General features: G+C 36.9%; 1 protein-coding gene and 1 long non-coding RNA gene across 3 annotated transcripts; both read right to left on the bottom strand.

The window, feature by feature from the left end:
- Nucleotides 1-2,654: 2,654 nt before the first annotated feature.
- LOC146929211 (DEK domain-containing chromatin-associated protein 1-like) lies at nt 2,655-4,349 on the bottom strand. 2 transcript variants are annotated; one of them, XR_015008244.1, is made up of 6 exons: nt 4,235-4,349; nt 4,087-4,146; nt 3,817-3,927; nt 3,615-3,724; nt 3,062-3,195; nt 2,655-2,675 (listed from the first exon to the last, which is right to left on the bottom strand). XR_015008244.1 is itself a non-coding variant. In XM_085708223.1 (5 exons), the coding sequence occupies exons 1-4, from the start codon at nt 4,313-4,315 to the stop codon at nt 3,641-3,643; spliced, it is 336 nt and encodes a 111-aa protein (XP_085564349.1). In that variant the 5' UTR covers nt 4,316-4,349; the 3' UTR covers nt 3,316-3,499; nt 3,615-3,640. The 2 variants fall into 2 exon arrangements, 1 of the variants encoding a protein (XP_085564349.1); XM_085708223.1 differs by lacking the exons at nt 2,655-2,675; nt 3,062-3,195 and adding an exon at nt 3,316-3,499.
- Nucleotides 4,350-4,378: 29 nt separating this feature from the next.
- Nucleotides 4,379-4,975, bottom strand: LOC146929210 (uncharacterized). The gene is made up of 3 exons (XR_015005978.1): nt 4,770-4,975; nt 4,547-4,635; nt 4,379-4,452 (listed from the first exon to the last, which is right to left on the bottom strand). It is a non-coding gene; the product is annotated as an uncharacterized LOC146929210 (long non-coding RNA).
- Between the last annotated feature and the right edge of the window lie 11,053 nt (nt 4,976-16,028).

Raw genomic sequence — 16,028 nt, 5'->3', positions numbered from 1 at the left:
GACTCTAAGATTACTTCACTAGGAGTAACCTATTGTACTTAAATGGTACAAGATATAAAATAGAACATCTTTCAGATGAATATTTAGCGACTAGTGTTTGTATATTGAGCATCACTAGAGGAGTTATTTGTTAAAACAAATGATATTGACTCAGTCCACTATGGAATGAATCTGAGATGAGAACACTAGAGAAAACTAGTGAAGAAGCAAGTTGATAAGATACTTGCTAGTTGTAATCCCTTAGTGGATAAAACCGTTTCCAGAAGTGTTAATTTATTGTGATAGTCTGCAGCTATTACAAAATTGAGAATCGTTACCACAATGGTAAGAGGCGATTATTAAGGCACGAACACATAGAGAAATAGAGAGCTAGCTACTCTCAAAAGGAATGGTTAAAGTAGATCATGTACGTACTGATAAAGAATTAGTTAATCCTTTGACGAAAGGAATTACTAGAAAGAAAGTCCTAAACACATCCAATAGGATGGGACTAATGCCCAAAGGTCACAAGTGATGGTAACCCGACCTACATGACTGGAGATCCCAAGAAATAGGTTCAATGGGTAATAACAAGTCACAAGTGATAGAACATGCTATGTTAAAAGTAAGAAAGCATGATTCCTGCAGCGATAGAAGGATGAGATAATAGAAACTCTTAATGAGATCTATACTCTATTTGGAGTGGAGTACATAGCTACAGGAGTACTCTTGATAGACTCACCTATACGAATGTGGAACTAAGGGCCGGTTCCTATGGGATTCGGGGCAGAATACCTAGAGCGTTCGTTAAACCGGGATACACGTGCAAGGCCATAAACGCACGAGCTTTTAGAATACACCTTATGAAAAGGTTTGTGTGTGGGTTCTATGTCTGAGATAGAGTTCAATGCTGTAAGCAACTCTTGTTAATCAGAATTTTACTCGCTATGCAAAGGTTCAAGTTGTAGGCGACACCTTTGTTTACTAGCAAATCTTATGGAGACGTTTTTGACGTTATTTATGAAACCATTTTTTAAATTCAAGTGGGGGATTGTTGGAACATGTGTGGAAATTGAGTAAAAAGACTATAAACACAAATTCCCATGTTGGGTAGAACTAGTGTTGTGTGAATTGAAAAAAGTGGAAGTCCCACATCGGATGGAACACACACATTAGTAGTGTTTATATAGAGGGGGTGTACCTCTAATTAATGGGGGTACATAAGCACTAGAGAAAAAATATATATTGATATATATTTTTATTATTTGGAAATGATAAATTAAATAATTAATTTAATCATTATTAGAAAGTGCTTTCTTAGTCCCCAAGTTTTGCTAAAATATTTTGGTACATAATATAATATATTTTTGTACTAGATTTAATATATTTTAGTACTCAATTAAGATATTTTTGTACTAGATCTAATATGTGAATTACTTAATCGCAAAGTAATATGTTACTTGTTCCCAAAGTTTCTCATATTACTTGTTCCCAAAGTTTCTCACTTATTAGTTGTGAATTTTCTCTATAAATAGAGAGCTCACACAGTGCATTCCACACACCGAAAAGAATTTCATTGAGTTGTCGGGAATTCTTTTCTTCTCTTCTCCCTCCGACTTGTGTTAACAAGTTTCTTCTGCTTCTACTCCTTTCTGTCCCTTTCGGTTTCAAATAGAGCGGTTACGTACCGTATCGAGTGGCTTTGATCAATCGATTGAACCATATTTTTAAGAGTGTTCTTAAGACCATAGTCCCTTTTCGGTTTAATGTCCCTTCGGAATTAAGAGTGGTCTTAAGTTCATAGTCCCTTTCGATAATATATGTCCCTTCGAAATAAAGAGTACTATTAAGATCATAGTCCCTTTCGTAATAATAATGTCCCGTCGGAATTATGAATGATCTTAACAGTATATAAATTATTTAAATATTTTTCTATTTGAGGAGAAATGGTGGTATCACCATATTTGAGTGGTCGTAGTACCATATTGAAAGTTTGGAGAACTTAAAGGTTAGAATGGTGGAAACACCATATTTGAGTGGTCTTAGCACCATATAGAATGGTAATAATACCATATTAAAGTGGTTTCAGTATTAAAGAGTGGTCTTAGTACCATATTTGAAGGTGTAATTCTCGAACGGTTTTTTACAGTGCAGTAGTTAACCGCACAGTTGTAGCTGGGCTTGTTTTATCCTGGAGGCGGCGTGGTTGATAGTCTACCTTGCACAATTTTGGGTAGTGCCACGAAACGTCTTAAAGAGAGCGACCTGGTCGTGACTCAACCTAGTAACAACTTCGGTAGATAATAGAATTTGGAAATCCAAATACAACAGTTTGGAAATCCAACAACAACAGTAACTCAACACTTTGCTCAAGGCTGCTGAGTTTGGCATGTGCTTAGGCATAATCTTTAATGAATGCTTCCTGATCTACAACATATTTCTCAGCATACACCTGCATATTTCACAAATAATTTTATGGTTATATCACAATTTAATTTTATGTTGAATACAAATGAACATGGGAAAATGCATTTTTAAATAATAGCAATCAGTCGAGAGGTAACCGTAAATCATAAAAATGTTTCAAAGATCTGTGAAAACATGAGTTTCATTATCAGGCCAAGAAAAGTATAAACTAACCACTTCAAAAGTAGTCTTGCTCCATAGCTTTTGGGAAAAAATTGAGCATAAATCACCTACATACAATCCATGAATAATTTCAATATTAAAAAAACCAAGGAAAAATGAATACATAATTTGAAGAGTGATGCCATAACAGTTAAGAGTAAAGAACTATCAACCCTTATTTCCTTTAACAAATGGCAAATAGAAATACAAATCACTCACATAGTTACATACGCAATATAAATCACTCAAATAGAAATATAAGATAACAAAAGTATATCCATTAGACAAAATTGCAAGCATCGGCAGATAATATTATGATAATAAAAGAACCAAATATATGCAATATTATATGTCAATTCTCAAACATTAAACCATGCAGGTTTCCCAGCTTTTAACCCCTCCCTCATTATTTGTAGTTAAAAATTGTCGTAGAGAAAATGAATAGAGTACCAACCGCTTCTCTTATATTGCTTCTATTCCCACCAGCTCGATGAAGACAGAGAGCAAGTTGGTACTGAGCCAGGATATTACCACCTTCGGAAGCTTTATACAACCATTTTAAAGCTTCCTCAGTGTTTGGAGGCTCAACTGCATAGCATAGGTATACCTTTGTTAGACATAAACTATCATCATAATTTTCTTTTCCATTCCATTCTAAGGATAAACTAATACTCATTAAAATTCACAAAAGATATACACACGCTACAATAAAAAGTAACAGCTTGCCCTATATACAATTATAAACAATGGAGAAGAAAACATTGAAATGAGAGATGTGCAACTCAAAATCCCAACAAAGAGCAGACGCATTACAATGTCATCTATTTGCAAACTACCAATCAATAATTTCAAATATGCCAAGAACTCCCATCAGCCATGCAATCATTTTCACCTAATGAAAAATTTGAATGTTTCCAAATTATTCAAGACCTGAACATTGTTGTTTGTCATACATAAGAGCTTAATGTCAAAAAATGGGACCTTTTTGAATAATTAGAGATAGTTACCTGTTCCAAGCTATTATAATCATCACCTATTTTTGTAAACTTTCTTGTATGACTTCTTGCTTTGTTGAGAAGCATGACCAACACCACCAACAGCTTTGCAGACAGTTCCTCTTGAAAACATGTTTTGTTAGAAAATTTATTTACCATTTTAGAAGTGGTACTTGAATTCCTATGGATTCAAAAATGATATATGAATGTGTACCTTCTTCACACTACTCTTGTTTATTGGAATATTAAGAACAGCGCAGAAGACAATCAATTTTTCTTTCACACATTTGTCGATCCTCTCCTTTACCCTTGTTCTCTGTTTTTTCTGCCAATAGTTGTGAAGATGTAGATTTAATTGGAGGTTAATATCAGCCATATGGATCAGATCATCATGTTTTTAATGAAAGATAACATGAACACAACCACTCACAAAGATTCATATCTATTGTTATGAATATAATACAACATTATAACAGAAAAGTACCTCATATTCAGCCCACGCATAACCAGAAAACTGGCCTATATTCCTCTTTAGATTGTTAACCTGACAATCATTCAGGAATAGCAGAGGTGTTAGAGGTTGCCATCCTATATTCCTGTTCCATATGGTAATACTCTATCAGCAACATCACCTTTGTTTTCTTCCCAAACAGTATACTATGGAGCATATGCAGGTTGCCATCAGGTTTTCTCTTTGACAAATTGAAAGCCATTGAAACAGTTTACACATAAATAACTATATTAGACAACACTGAGGTAAAAAAAATAAATCTACTGCCACTAATAGGAGGGTGTTCAGTTATGATCAATGCATAAACCAGACAACAAACCTGAATCACCAAAACAAACCCTATAGTTTTAGAGACATGAGTGTATGAGTTAATTGATATAAGTTATTTTTAACATGTTAGAAACTGAAATCTACATAATATAATTGAACATACCAATAGATATCATCATGTCCTTAAGATCGACATAAGGATTGAAGCAAATCAATGTATCAGGACCTTGCCATTATCATTTTAGGTTTAACCTTTCATAATCACCCAATCTAGGGAATTAGTATGCAAAAAAACCTATAGCAATAAAAAACTTAACCATCACAGGTCACCAATCAATATGAAGAGCAGGAAATAAGGCTATGAAATAAGAGATAGTTGTGCTTACCGTCAAATCGCAACATTGGCCGTGAGACACATTTTCCGCCATGAGCCGTCATATTTTCATTTAAGTATCTTATAGTTTTCAACCGCTCTAGAGAGCTTCATCAAAAGGCTCCGTAGTCAGAAATTAGACTTATAAGCAGTAGAAGATCCATATTCAAAACCTCCAATGACATTACCTGCCAACCCTTCAAGCATGCATTGCGCCAAAAGAAGCCTTATCAGTCAAGCAACAGTAAAAAAATTACCACGTGATGCAGGAGGGTTCATGTGATCAAATACCATTGAATCATTGTTTAAAAAAAAATTATATGATTAGAAATAGGTGCAATCATACTCATACCCTGTTAGCCCGGTTGATTATATGTTAATATGTAACTCATGTCTAACAATATGTTTATTTACACAGATCACATGTATTGTCTAGGATATATAATTAACTTCAAACAAAAGTTTCTACCTTTTGTCATATATATGCATTGGGCTCTGAAACGATAGTTGTGGGTATGTGTTTTTAACTTCAAACAATTTTTAACCAAATCACCTCCTGGAATATCACTAATGAACAAAAGAAGCCTAAAGTAATTTTCTGGAAAAAATAAACATGTAGTCTGTAACAGCCCGATTTTCGCTAGATTTATTTTATTATTTATTTTATGTGTGTTATGTGTGCTCTTATGTGATTATTTGCCTCTGTGTGTATTTTTGGTTGGGAATTGTAGAATTCGGTGTTAGAAGGGTATTTTAGTCATTTTGGACTTGGGGGCATTTTGGTCATTTTGAGAGTAAGGGTAATCTTGTAATTTGGTTGAGGATTATTTTTAGTGGTTAGTGAGAGTGGTTATTTTATTATGTTACTAGAGAGTGTGGTAATTTATTTTATTTACCGGTAGGTGACCGTTAGTGTTACATTTTACCGTTAAGTGAGTAGTAACATTTTGGGGTTGGAATAGAAATGGGTTAGGCCCATTAAGGTGTTGTGGGTTAAGCCCAGTTACATAGGACCTATATATACTCTTGTTAGTAGAGAAAATAGGTTTTCACCAACATTTGCAATTGATAGAGATAGAGATAGAGAGAGAAGAAAGGGTTTGAAGAGAAAGAACAAGAGAAAGGGGTTGGAGGTTACAGTTAGAAGAGGAATTCATCATCTAGGAGCTAAATTGAAGCTTGGGTTAGAGATTCTTGGTGCTAGAGGTAAGAGGGTTAGGCTTCACTCATAATTTCATAATTTTTCCTTTTTACCCATTTTGTGAAATTGATGAATTGAACCTAAATGTTGTAAATTCGTGCATGATTGTTATTGCTATGTTTGAGAACATGATTTGTATGATAATTGTATGTTAGTATGTGCATTAACATGTTGAAATGAATAAATATGGGTATATTGTGTTCTTGAGCAAATTTGATGAGAAGTGGAGTTATGATGTTGAATTGTGCATGAATATGTGTTCATTAGTTGTTGTTGATGATTATTGAGCTATTGGAATTGAATTGGTGTAACTGGAAATGTTGCTTATGAATTTGTGAGGAGATTTGTGGTTGTGTTGGTGTTTTGAGAAAATTTCATGATTTTGGTGAAATGAGTTGAATTGTTAGTTCTAATGCTTGATTCATGTTTGTTTAAGTGTATTGAACCTATTAGAACCTATAAACACTTTCTCGAATTTGTTTTGGTGAATTGGGGATTTGAAATGGGGATTTTTGGGTGAAAATGGTGTGAAACCCGTAAACTGCTGAAGAAACTCGCCAGGAACTCGCTAATAGCGAAGTTGTCTAGAGTTTTTCGCTGATAGCGAAAATCTCGCTAATAGCGAAAATGCTCAGAGACGGCTTTTTCTGTTTCGCATTCATGTGCCTTTTTCCCTCGTTTTTGTTTTGATCTGGCTTTTGGTGTGAACATGTAAGTTGTAGATATTTGAGTTGGCTTTCCAATGTCGTCGGTTTGACATCAAAATGATTTTTGGTTTTTGAGTTATGAGGAAAATACTCTTAAGAGGTCTTAGTGAATTTTTACGAAAATCCGGATAACTATTTCTAAGTCGACCCAAACCTCATGAATTGTTTCTTAACTTTAAATTTATGTTCTGTGAGTTCAATTAAGGTGTTTAAACTATGATGTGATGGATTTAACTTGGTTTGCTTTAAAATGGTATTCATTTGGAAAAGTGATAAAGAGAGACGAACTTTGTGATTTTCATGAATCCGTCATATTTGGCTGATGAAATGCTTATGTAACCTCTACTGCACGTATATGTGACTTATGAGAATACATGGCATAGGCAATTAAGCTTGTTTACTTGGTTTTGACTTAAATGCTCAATTATTTTCAATGTTGTGATTTTTGGAGACGAACTTGGTAGAAAATGATTTTTGAGAGCCAATTGCTTATGAACCCTTTATGAATAGATTAATATGATTATGAGATGATGTATGAATGGTTGTTGAGTGATGTATGAACTTGGTTTTGACTATATGTTAATTTATGTGGAGATGATTGGTGGTGTATATATGTGACAACTATATGTTGCTTGAATTATGGATGTTGTAGTGATTGTATATATGTTAAGTGGTGGTGAATTGTTGTTGATTGCATATAGACAAGTATTGGTGATGTTGAGGTGATTGGTTTGTGTGAACATATGCATTGTAGTCGAGTCATATGTTCATGCATTCATGACTGATGGTGGTTGATTTTATATCCAATTGAGGTGATTACGATGTTTTTGTTGCATCAAAGGTGACGACCTTGAGGTGATATGGTACCGCATGCATCTAGATGAGTCTAGTGCCATTACATATTGACATGGTTGAAATTGTGATACGTGTATGATACTCTTGTTGATACGAACTTGGAATGATGATATTGATTGATCTTGAATGATATGAGTATTGAGAATACTTGTGAATATATATATGAATTGTTCTTGAATATATCTTTCATTTCCAATGTTCTTGATTAAATCTTATATGGATTATGATGATGTAATGCTAACCCTCAGTGGTTTACCACCTGCCTTTCCGTATGGACGGGTAGATGGAGTGCATGGTGCTTAGTTTGTGTGTTTGATGTTGCAGAGGAGCGAAGTTCCTTCTTTTTATGTGCAAGTGTCTAGATTAGGGCTCTTATCTAGGGTAGTACTTGCATATTGGATTTTACTTTGACTATGTAGTTTGGTGTTGAGACATTGATGTATCTGAGAGATGTATTTATTGTCATGAGATTTGGAGATGTTATTCACATGATTATATATGTTCCGCTGCTATGTTTATGAGACTTGACAATTTATACATGTATGTCTTGCTTTTGTTTGATGATGTAGCATCTATTTCTAGAATATATTTGTATATTCGCGTGTTTTACCGCTTATTAGAGGTAGGGTGTTACAAGTTGGTATCAGAGCCTGGTTAGTCCTTGTCCGGACTAGTATTGTTGATTTTTCCTATTAGTATGCGAATGGTAATGAGTTAACATCGGTACTTGTTCGTTGTGCTGTTGTTCTTATCTGTCGGTTGGTTTTGTGCAGTCTTGAGATGGCTGGTGGTAGAGATGATGTAGCGATTGCGCAGGCTTTAGCTTCGATGGCTCGGGTGTTGGCTCAGGCTAACGAGCAGGCGGCAGTTGGTCATCGTGATCCTGGAGAGGCTGAAGAGCGGAGGCTTGATCTTTTCTTGAGAAACAGTCCGCCTACGTTCAAGGGTAGCTATGACCCGGATGGAGCTCAGACATGAATGCAGGCCATGGAGAGGATCTTTCGTGCTATGGTGACTAGTGAGGATCAGAAGGTCAGGATGGCTACTCACATGCTTGCTGAGGAGGCTGAGTGTTGGTGGACCAATGCTAAGGGAAGGCTTGAGGCTGGTGGAGCTGTGACTTGGGCTAGGTTCAAGACCGAGTTTTTGAGGAAGTACTTTCCTGAGGATTTGAGAACTAAGAAGGAAGTGGAATTCTTGAACTTGAAGCAAGAGAACCGTTCATTAGCTGAGTATGCTGCAAAGTTTGAAGAGCTTTCGAGGTTTTGTCCGTACATCAATGCGGAGGATGCTATGGTTTCCAAGTGTGTGAAGTTTGAAAGCGGTTTGAGGCCCGACATCTATCAGTACATATGTGTTCAGGAGATCCGTGACTTTGACACTTTGGTGCATAAGTGTCGTATGTTTGATGACGCCGAAAGGGCTAAAGCTAATCACTACAAGGCTCAGAATGAGAAGAAGGGAAAGGGTCATGGATTTGGGAAGCCGTATAGCAAGGATAAAGGAAAGAAGAAAGAATCTGGTGGAGGCTCTAAGTCTAATGTTGCTGAGGTGAGGTGCTACAAATGTGGAACTTTGGGTCATTACTCTAATGATTGCAAGAAGGGAGAGAGTTGCTACAAGTGCGGGGAAGCAGGTCACAAGGCTTTTGAGTGCAAGAAGGAGATTACTTGCTACAATTGTGGTGAGAAGGGGCATATCAGTACTAAGTGTACCAAGCCGAAGAAGGCGACGGGGAAGGTGTTTGCATTGAATGCGAAAGAGGTGGAGCATCCGGATAATCTCATCCGAGTTATGTGTTTTATCAATAGTACTCCTTTGATTGCAATTATTGATACTGGTGCTACTCATTCTTTTATCGCGGTTAGTTGTGTTGAGCGTTTGGGTTTGGTTGTGACTCCATTGTCTCGAGGGATGGTTATCGACACCCCAGCTAGTGGTTCGGTAACTACTTCTTTTGTGTGTGCTAAGTGTCCTGTTAGTTTTGGCAGTGTTGATTTTGAGTTGGATCTTGTGTGTCTTCCGTTGAAGCATATGGATGTTATTTTCGGTATGGATTGGATGTTGACTTTTGGTGTTAACATTAATTGTTTTACCAAGAGTGTAACGTTTTCTAAGTCGGTAGCTGAGGAAGGTGGGAAGTTCTTGACCGCGGAGCAAGTGAAGAAGTCTTTGGATGGTGAAGCTAGTGTGTTCATGATGTTTGCTTCTTTGAAGGAAAATGGAGAGAAAGGAGTTGGTGATTTGCTGGTAGTAAAAGAGTTTCCAGAAGTTTTTCCGGATGACAATACCGAATTACCGCCGGAGAGTGAAGTTGAGTTTGCAATTGATTTGGTACCAGGAACGAGTCTTATTTCGATTGCGCCGTATCGGATGTCTGCATCAGAGTTGGGTGAGTTGAAGAGTCAGTTGGAAGTATTGCTTGAGAAGCAGTTTATCAGACCGAGTGTGTCTCCGTGGGGTGCTCCTGTGTTGCTGGTTAAGAAGAAGGATGGAAGCATGAGGTTGTGTGTGGATTATCGGCAGTTGAACAAGGTGACAATTAAGAATCGGTATTCGCTTCCGAGGATTGACGATTTGATGGATCAGTTGGTTGGTGCGGAAGTGTTCAGCAAGATTGATTTGAGGACAGGATATCATCAGATTAGAGTCAAGGCAGAAGATATATCCAAAACTGCGTTCCAAACGAGGTATGGACACTATGAGTATTCTGTGATGCCATTTGGAGTATCTAATGCGCCAGGCGTTTTCATGGAATATATGAATAGAATATTTCATCCTTTTTTGGACCGTTTTGTGGTGGTGTTTATAGATGATATTTTGGTGTATTCGAAGTCAGAAGAAGAGCATGCCGAGCACTTGAGGATTGTGTTGGGAATCTTGAAGGAGAAGAAGTTGTTTGCTAAGTTGTCGAAGTGTGAGTTTTGGTTGCGGGAAGTGAGTTTCCTTGGTCATGTGATTTCTAAAGGTGGTATTGTTGTGGATCCGTCGAAGGTTGATGCAGTGTTGCAGTGGGAATCACCTAAGTCTGTTTTTTAGGTTAGAAGCTTTCTTGGTTTGGCAGGTTATTATCGGAGGTTCATTGAGGGATTCTCTAAGTTGGCGTTGCCATTGACGCAGTTGACTCGGAAAGGACAAGCTTATGTTTGGGATGCTAAGTGTAAGAAGAGTTTCCAAGAGTTGAAGAAGAGGTTGACTTCAGCTCTAGTGTTGATTTTGCAGAATCCGAAGGAATCATTTGTTGTGTATTGTGACGCTTCTAAGATGGGTCTTGTTGGTGTGCTTATGCAGAATCGTCAGGTTGTGGCTTATGCATCGAGGTTGTTGAAAGTACATGAGAAGAATTATCCGACTCATGATCTGGAATTGGCATCCGTTGTGTATGTGTTGAAGATTTGGAGGCATTATCTATATGATTCTAAGTTTGAAGTGTTCAGTTACCACATGAATTTGAAGTATTTGTTTGACCAGAAGGAGTTGAATATGACGCAGAGAAGATGGTTGGAATATCTTAAGGATTACGATTTTCAGTTGAGTTATCACCCTTGAAAGGCGAATGTTGTTGCTAATGCTTTGAGTAGGAAGTCGTTGCATATGTCTGCTTTGATGGTTAAAGAGTTGGAGATGATTTAGCAGTTTCGAGATTTGAGTTTGGTTAGTGAGTTGACGCCGGATGGTGTGAGGTTGGGAATGTTGAAGCTGACGAGTAATATTTTGGAAGAGATTAAGAACGGTCAGAAGGAAGATTTGGAACTTGTTGATTATGTGGTGTTGGTTAGCCAATGTAAGGGTGGAGACTTCAGATTGGATGAGAACGGTGTTTTGATGTTTTGTGATCGTGTTTGTGTACCAGATGTTCTTGAGCTTAAGAGAAGGATTTTGGAAGAAGGTCACAGAAGTAGTTTGAGTATTCATCCAGGAGCGACTAAGATGTATCAGGATTTGAAGAGGTTGTTTTGGTGGCCTGGAATGAAGAAAGAGATCGCGGAATTTGTGTATGCTTGTTTAGTTTGTCAGAAGTCTAAGATTGAACATCAGAGACCGTCAGGTTTGATGCAACCGTTGTTTGTGCCAGAGTGGAAGTGGGATAGTATCTTTATGGATTTTGTCGGAGCGTTGCCGAAGACTGTGAAGGGTTTTGATTCGATTGGGGTAATTGTTGATCGGTTGACAAAGTCGGCACATTTTGTTCCTATTAAGACTGGTATGTCTGTGGCGAAGTTGGTTGAGATCTACATTGAGCAGATTGTTAGATTGCATGGTATTCCTTCTAGTATTGTGTCGGATCGGGATCCGAGGTTTACTTCTAAGTTTTGGGAGAGCTTGCAAGTTGCTTTGGGAACTAAGTTAAGGTTGAGTTCTGCTTATCATCCATAGATTGTTGGTCAGACGGAGAGGACTATTCAGATTTTGGAAGATTTGTTGAGAGCTTGTGTGTTGGAGCAAGGTGTCAGTTGGGTCAAATGTTTACCGTTGATTGAGTTTACTTACAACAACAGTTTTCATTCTAGTATCGGAGTGGCACCGTTTGAGGCTTTGTAAGGTCAGAGGTGTAGGACGCTGTTGTGTTGGTATGAGTCAGGTGAAAGTGCTTTGTTAGGACTGGAAGTTGTGCAAGAGACGACCGAAAAGGTTAAGATGATTCAAGTGAAGATGACAGAGTAGGCAGAAGAGTTATCATGACAAGAGGAGGAAGGACATTGAGTTTCAGGTTGGTGATCATGTGTTTTTGAGAGTGAATCCTGTAACTGATGTTGGTCGTGCTTTGAAGTGTCGGAAGTTGACTCCTCATTTTGTTGGACCGTTTGAGATAGTTGAGAAGGTTGGGGTTGTAGCGTATCGGATTGCGTTACCGCCATCTTTGTCGAATCTTCATGATGTGTTTCATGTGTCTCAGTTGCGGAAGTATGTGTATGATGCGTCTTATGTGATTCAAGTGGATAATTTGGAAGTAAGAGATAGTCTGACCGTTGAGACTTGACCAGTTAGGATTGAGGATCGTGAAGTGAAGCGTTTGCGTGGCAAAGAGATCGTTTTGGTTAAAGTGATTTGGGTTGGACCAACTGGAGAGAGTGCCACTTGGGAATCGGAGAGTAGGTTGAGGGTTGCGTATCCAGAGTTGTTTCCTTCAGGTAATTTTCGAGGGCGAAAATTCTTTTTAGTGAGGGAGAGTTGTAACAGCCCGATTTTCGCTAGATTTATTTTATTATTTATTTTATGTGTGTTATGTGTGCTCTTATGTGACTATTTGCCTCTGTGTGTATTTTTGGTTGGGAATTGTAGAATTCGGTGTTAGAAGGGAATTTTAGTCATTTTGGACTTAGGGGCATTTTGGTCATTTTGAGAGTAAGGGTAATTTTGTAATTTGGTTGAGGATTATTTTTAGTGGTTAGTGAGAGTGGTTATTTTACTATGTTACTAGAGAGTGTGATAATTTATTTTATTTACCGGTAGGTGACCGTTAGTGTTACATTTTACCGTTAAGTGAGTAGTAACATTTTGGGGTTGGAATAGAAATGGGTTAGGCCCATTAAGGTGTTGTGGGTTAAGCCCAGTTACATAGGACCTATATATACTCTTGTTAGTAGAGAAAATAGGTTTTCACCAACATTTGCAATTGATAGAGATAGAGATAGAGAGAGAAGAAAGGGTTTGAAGAGAAAGAACAAGAGAAAGGGGTTGGAGGTTACAGTTAGAAGAGGAATTCATCATCTAGGAGCTAAATTGAAGCTTGGGTTAGAGATTCTTGGTGCTAGAGGTAAGAGGGTTAGGCTTCACTCATAATTTCATAATTTTTCCTTTTTACCCATTTTGTGAAATTGATGAATTGAACCTAAATGTTGTAAATTCGTGCATGATTGTTGTTGCTATGTTTGAGAACATGATTTGTATGATAATTGTATGTTAGTATGTGCATTAACATGTTGAAATGAATAAATATGGGTATATTGTGTTCTTGAGCAAATTTGATGAGAAGTGGAGTTATGATGTTGAATTGTGCATGAATATGTGTTCATTAGTTGTTGTTGATGATTATTGAGCTATTGGAATTGAATTGGTGTAACTGGAAATGTTGCTTATGAATTTGTGAGGAGATTTGTGGTTGTGTTGGTGTTTTGAGAAAATTTCATGATTTTGGTGAAATGAGTTGAATTGTTAGTTCTAATGCTTGATTCATGTTTGTTTAAGTGTATTGAACCTATTAGAACCTATAAACACTTTCTGGAATTTGTTTTGGTGAATTGGGGATTTTTGGGTGAAAATGGTGTGAAACCCGTAAACTGCTGAAGAAACTCGCCAGGAACTCGCTAATAGCGAAGTTGTCTGGAGTTTTTTCGCTGATAGCAAAAATCTCGCTAAGAGCAAAAATGCTCAGAGACAGCTTTTTCTGTTTCGCGTTCTTGTGTCTTTATCCTTCGTTTCTGTTTTGATCTGGCTTTTGGTGTAAACATGTAAGTTGTAGATATTTGAGTTGGCTTTCCAATGCCGTCGGTTTGACATGAAAATGATTTTTGGTTTTTGAGTTATGAGGAAAATACTTAAGAGGTCTTAGTGAATTTTTACGAAAATCCGCATAACTATTTCTAAGTCGACCCAAACCTCATGAATTGTTTCTTAACTTTAAATTTATGTTCTGTGAGTTCAATTAAGGTGTTTAAACTATGATGTGATGGATTTAACTTGTTTTGCTTCAAAATGGTATTCATTTGGAAAAGTGATAAAGAGAGACGAACTTTGTGATTTTCATGAATCCGTCATATTTGACCGATGAAATGCTTATGTAACCTCTACTGCACGTATATGTGACTTATGAGAATACATGGCATAGGCAATTAAGCTTGTTTACTTGGTTTTGACTTAAATGCTCAATTATTTGCAATGTTGTGATTTTTGGAGACGAACTTGGTAGGAAATGATTTTTGAGAGCCAATTGCTTATGAACCCTTTATGATTAGATTAATATGATTATGAGATGATGTATGAACGGTTGTTGAGTGATGAATATCATGTTTGTGATCATATGTGATATTTGTTCCTTATTTGGATTGTAAGGAATTATGTGGAAATGCGGCAACTATATGTTGATTTATGTGGAGATGATTGGTAGTGTATATATGTGACAACTATATGTTGCTTGAATTATGGATATTGTGGTGATTGTATATATGTTAAGTGGTGGTCAATTGTTGTTGATTGCATATATACAAGTATTGGTGATGTTGAGGTGGTTGAAATTGTGATACGTGTATGATACACTTGTTGATACGAACTTGGAATGATGATATTGAATGATCTTGAATGATATGAGTATTGAGAATACTTGTGAATATATATATGAATTGTTCTTGAATATATCTTTCATTTCCAATGTTCTTGATTAAATCTTATATGGATTATGATGATGTAATGCTAACCCTCAGTGGTTTACCACCTGCCTTTCCGTATGGACGGATAGATGGAGTGCAGGGTGCTTAGTTTGTGTGCTTGATGTTGCAGAGGAGCGGAGTTCCTCCTTTTTATGTGCAAGTGTCTAGATTAGGGCTCAGATCTAGGGTAGTACATGCATATTGGATTTTGCTTTGACTATGTAGTTTGGTGTTGAGACATTGATGTATCTGAGAGATGTATTTATTGTCATGAGATTTGGAGATGTTATTCACATGATTATATATGTTCCGCTGCTATGTTTATGAGACTTGATAATTTATACATGTATGTCTTGCTTTTGTTTGATGACGTACCATCTATTTCAAGAGTATATTTGTATATTCGCGCTTTTACCGCTTATTAGAAGTAGGGTGTTACACAATCTATAACAAAGAACCTGAGCCTGTATCCATTATTGCAACTTGAAATGCCTCCAACAGATCCTGTAGTGAAAATCCAAAATTGCATGAACCCAAAAATACAATCTTTGACAAAACACAAAAACAAAAAAAAACCCATACCAGTTGGACGCGATTCTGAGAGTCTTGTTGAGGCCAATCTGCATTCTAAACACATGAAACCCTAATCACCATCGAAACACAGGAAAAAAAATTCTGGAAAAAATAATAAAACAAAAATCGTTGAATATGCATTCAATCATGATTTGAAATCCATCAAATGAGATCAACAAAAACCCAATCCTCTCAATCGATCAAAGAGGAAATGAATAAAACAGCCAAATCAAAAAAGGAGAGAAAAAATTAATAAAAACAAACAACACAAAAAAATGAAATACATCAATAACCTAGACATGCATGCTGAAAAAGATGATGAACGGTGGAGATTAGTGTGTTCGACGGCGAGATCGACGACGGCGACAACGAGATTGACGGCGGCGGTGAAGATCGCAGGTGACAGAGAACGCGTTTTAGGGAACGCATTTTTTAGAGAACGCAGAACGCGTTTTTTTTTTCCTTTCCAGAGTCACTCCATATATATAGCCCAAATGTTAGTGGAAACAATGAGATTACAAAAATGCCCCCTTCTCAAATAATTACATTACCAAAATGCCCTCAGAAGG

The sequence above is a fragment of the Medicago sativa genome, chromosome 4 (assembly GCF_051527215.1).
Source record: "Medicago sativa cultivar Bolivia chromosome 4, Bolivia_mono, whole genome shotgun sequence".
NCBI classification, from domain to species: Eukaryota; Viridiplantae; Streptophyta; class Magnoliopsida; order Fabales; family Fabaceae; genus Medicago; species Medicago sativa.
This window is presented reverse-complemented; position numbering and strand designations above follow the sequence as displayed.

Coding starts and splice junctions, on each gene's coding strand:
- LOC146929211 (XM_085708223.1), bottom strand. CDS start 4,315: ATGGCTTTCAATTTGTCAAAGAGAAAACCTGATGGCAACCTGCATATG. Junction 4,147..4,234: donor TGTTTGGGAAGAAAACAAAG/GTGATGTTGCTG, acceptor AATGATTGTCAG/GTTAACAATCTAAAGAGGAA. Junction 3,725..3,816: donor ACAAGAGTAGTGTGAAGAAG/GTACACATTCAT, acceptor CATGTTTTCAAG/AGGAACTGTCTGCAAAGCTG.